Here is a 2,869-nt window from a genome sequence, read left to right as displayed (position 1 = left end):
TTACAACAAAGGGAACTGTTTTGGTGGGAAATGCAAAAAAAAAAAAAAAAAAAGACTAACGACTAACTTAAAAGTGAGTGAAATCTGTGTAGGAAACTTTTTGATCTCATGCTAAGCTCCAAATCATGTGAATTCCTATTGAAATTTTCTTATTGAAAGATTTTGCCACAGAGCAATGATAAATGTGATTGTACCTTAAAGGGTTAGTTCACCCAAAAATGAATATGTTGACACATTTTGTCAAAAAAGCCGGTATTGTCCACTATCAAGGCATCGCGAGTTCACGTATAACTGCAGAAGCTGACAAGCGCCCTTGTTGTTTTTGAACAGAAGCCGATAAGTCAATTTTAGCGAATCAGCGCACTGTATTCAGATCAGGTGACAAGGCTACTTTCATTTTGAAAAGACGTGCTAGCTGAGAGGAGTTCGTCAAAAATTTATTTTATAAATTACCTGTATTTGTTTGTTATTAATACTTAATCAAAACAATCCAACTGCAGTTTGATTGATATTACTTGGAATGCACAATAAAAAAAAATGTGATTTCTGAAAATAAATACAAATGTTTATCGGTAAAAAAGTTATCGGTTTTTGCAAATGAACCCTTCATATTTTGAAGAATGTTGGTAATCAAACAGTTGATGGTCCCCATTGACTTCTACAATATTTATTTCCCTACTGTGGAAGTCAATGGGGACCAACAACTATATGAAATATCTTCTTTTGTGTTTTTGTGTAACATAAGAAAGAAACTTATTCAGGTTTGGAACAACATGAGGGTGAGTGAATGATGAGAAAATTTTCATTTTTAGGTGAACTATTGCTTTAATAAATGACAAACTCAAATGACTTTTCTAGCAACGCACACTGATGAATCGTGCATGATAAAAATGAGTATGTATTAAGAGTATTATTTTAGATTTATAAGTTTCCCTCTCTTTTTTTTTTTTTGTTTCTCGGCAGGGTACTTAAATGGAGGAAAGGTCCAGTCACATAGGGAAATTTCATGGAAACTTCACAGGCAAAAAAGACCCATTGTCAGTAGTGAATTCTGCGTAGAGAGCTTCTTAACTTTCACACGAACCTGCCGATAGCGCAAATTCCTATTGAAATGATCCGATTTCGCCCACAAATTTTCGTAACCTTAAAAATGGTTACATTTTTTAAAGAATGTAAAGAAGAAACATTGACAATTTCACCCAGTAAAACTGGGTACATATTAAGAAAGTACAATGCATGATTTCACAGTTTCCCTCTCTCTTTTTGATTCTTGACAGGATGCTGAAGAGGAGGAAAGCCCGTACTGTGCAGGTTCTCCCACCAGCACTAAAAGCCTCTCACCCAGGAGACTTCAGAGGAAATCGGTGAGCACGTACGCACTCTTTCACACACAGAGAAGGGGTTCACGGACAGTTCGCCTCCTGAAAGAAGCGCCCATTTGCACACCAGTAAGTCCGAGCCGACGTGGGGCGGCTTGATTGACAGCTGTGGCTAAAGCGGCCGTGTGTAGTGTGTGCCTTGCGTGTGTGATGCAGTGATGTGTTGCCAAGCCCAGGCAGGGAAGCGGTGAGCCCCCCATAGACGCAGGAGGTGGCCTGGATTCATACTATTCACTGGCCTGCCTCCATTTCCAATCTAAATAGGCCGCGGTTGTTTCACAAAACCAGTTTTTGGACTGGCAACGAGGATGCGGCTTTGATGTATCAATAACTTTGTTAGGTAAAAAGACTGTATCCTTCACCTTTCTAGCGTATAAAAGCCTATTTTAGTGTTTCATGACCATTTTTCATCCTCCATCTGGCCTTTAAATTAATACTTTTTCATGTTACTGTAGCTTTAAGATCTGTATTTAAATTAGCTCTGTTTTGACTGGAAGAGAGATAGGACCCCTGAACTTAAATATAGTGGTGTAGTTCATACTGAATAGGCTTGTCATATATAGATGTGTTCAGAAAACTGCTGTTTTTCATGATATGTGGCCATTAAGCATTTTATTTAGGCTTTATAAATTGTGTCCTAGTTATAACTGGGCAGCTGTAGGTTTTATTCACCCTAACACCTTTTATCCCTAAAAAGGTCAAACACACATGCACCTTCCTGTTCTGTTCCTCATACTGACACCTATAACCATGAGGCCATGAGCCAGAGACTCCCATAATGCCCTTGCTGCATCGATCTGCCCTCTTCTTCAACTTTACTTACACACTTTCTCTCCCTCTCTCTCACTATATATATATATATATATACTGTCAAACCAAACCTACTTTTTTTTACTAGTAGGTGCAGGACACTATAGTTAATTTATGTAAGTGAGGATAGCAAAATAAAGTAAACTTTGACATATTATACCCAAAAATTCTTTATACAGTGGACTACCAGTAAAATTGATAAAAAATTTAAAAATTATTCAGACACTTTGACCTGACTTAAACGTTTGTCACACTTAAACGATTCAGATCAAATTCAGAAACTAATTTTAATATTACTCAAAGATAATGCAAGTAAATACAAAATGCAGTTTTTAAATGATGATTTCATTTATTAAGGGAAAAAAGCTGTCCAAACCTGCCTGGTCCTACGTGAAAAAGTAATTGCCCCTAAATCTAATAACTGATTGTAGATGGCTTTGCAGCAACAACTGCAATCAAGCGTTTGTGATAACTGGCAATGAGTCTTTCACATCGCTGTGGAGGAATTTTGGCCCACTCTTCTTCGTCTCAGCCACATTGGAGGGTTTTCAAGCATAAATGGACTGTTTAAGGTCATGCCACAGCATCTCAAGTCCAGACTTTGATTTGGCCACTCCAAAATCTTAATTTAGTTTTTCTTGAGCCATTCAGAGGTGGACTTGCTGGTGTGTTTGGGATCA

General features: G+C 37.6%; 1 protein-coding gene across 1 annotated transcript in view; it reads left to right on the top strand.

The window, feature by feature from the left end:
- The window catches only part of LOC107741568 (DENN domain-containing protein 1B-like), a 69,579-nt gene that overhangs the window by 55,585 nt on the left and 11,125 nt on the right, over positions 1-2,869 (top strand). Inside the window, exon 18 of the mRNA XM_016554321.1 lies at positions 1,278-1,364. Within this exon, the coding sequence (XP_016409807.1) occupies positions 1,278-1,364 (87 nt within the window). The remainder of the gene's footprint in view (positions 1-1,277; positions 1,365-2,869) is intronic.

This window comes from Sinocyclocheilus rhinocerous, unplaced genomic scaffold (genome assembly GCF_001515625.1).
Source record: "Sinocyclocheilus rhinocerous isolate Xijiao unplaced genomic scaffold, SAMN03320098_v1.1 scaffold556, whole genome shotgun sequence".
Classification (NCBI taxonomy): domain Eukaryota; kingdom Metazoa; phylum Chordata; class Actinopteri; order Cypriniformes; family Cyprinidae; genus Sinocyclocheilus; species Sinocyclocheilus rhinocerous.
Note: the sequence above shows the minus strand (reverse complement) of the source record. Positions and strands in the feature narration are given on the sequence as shown.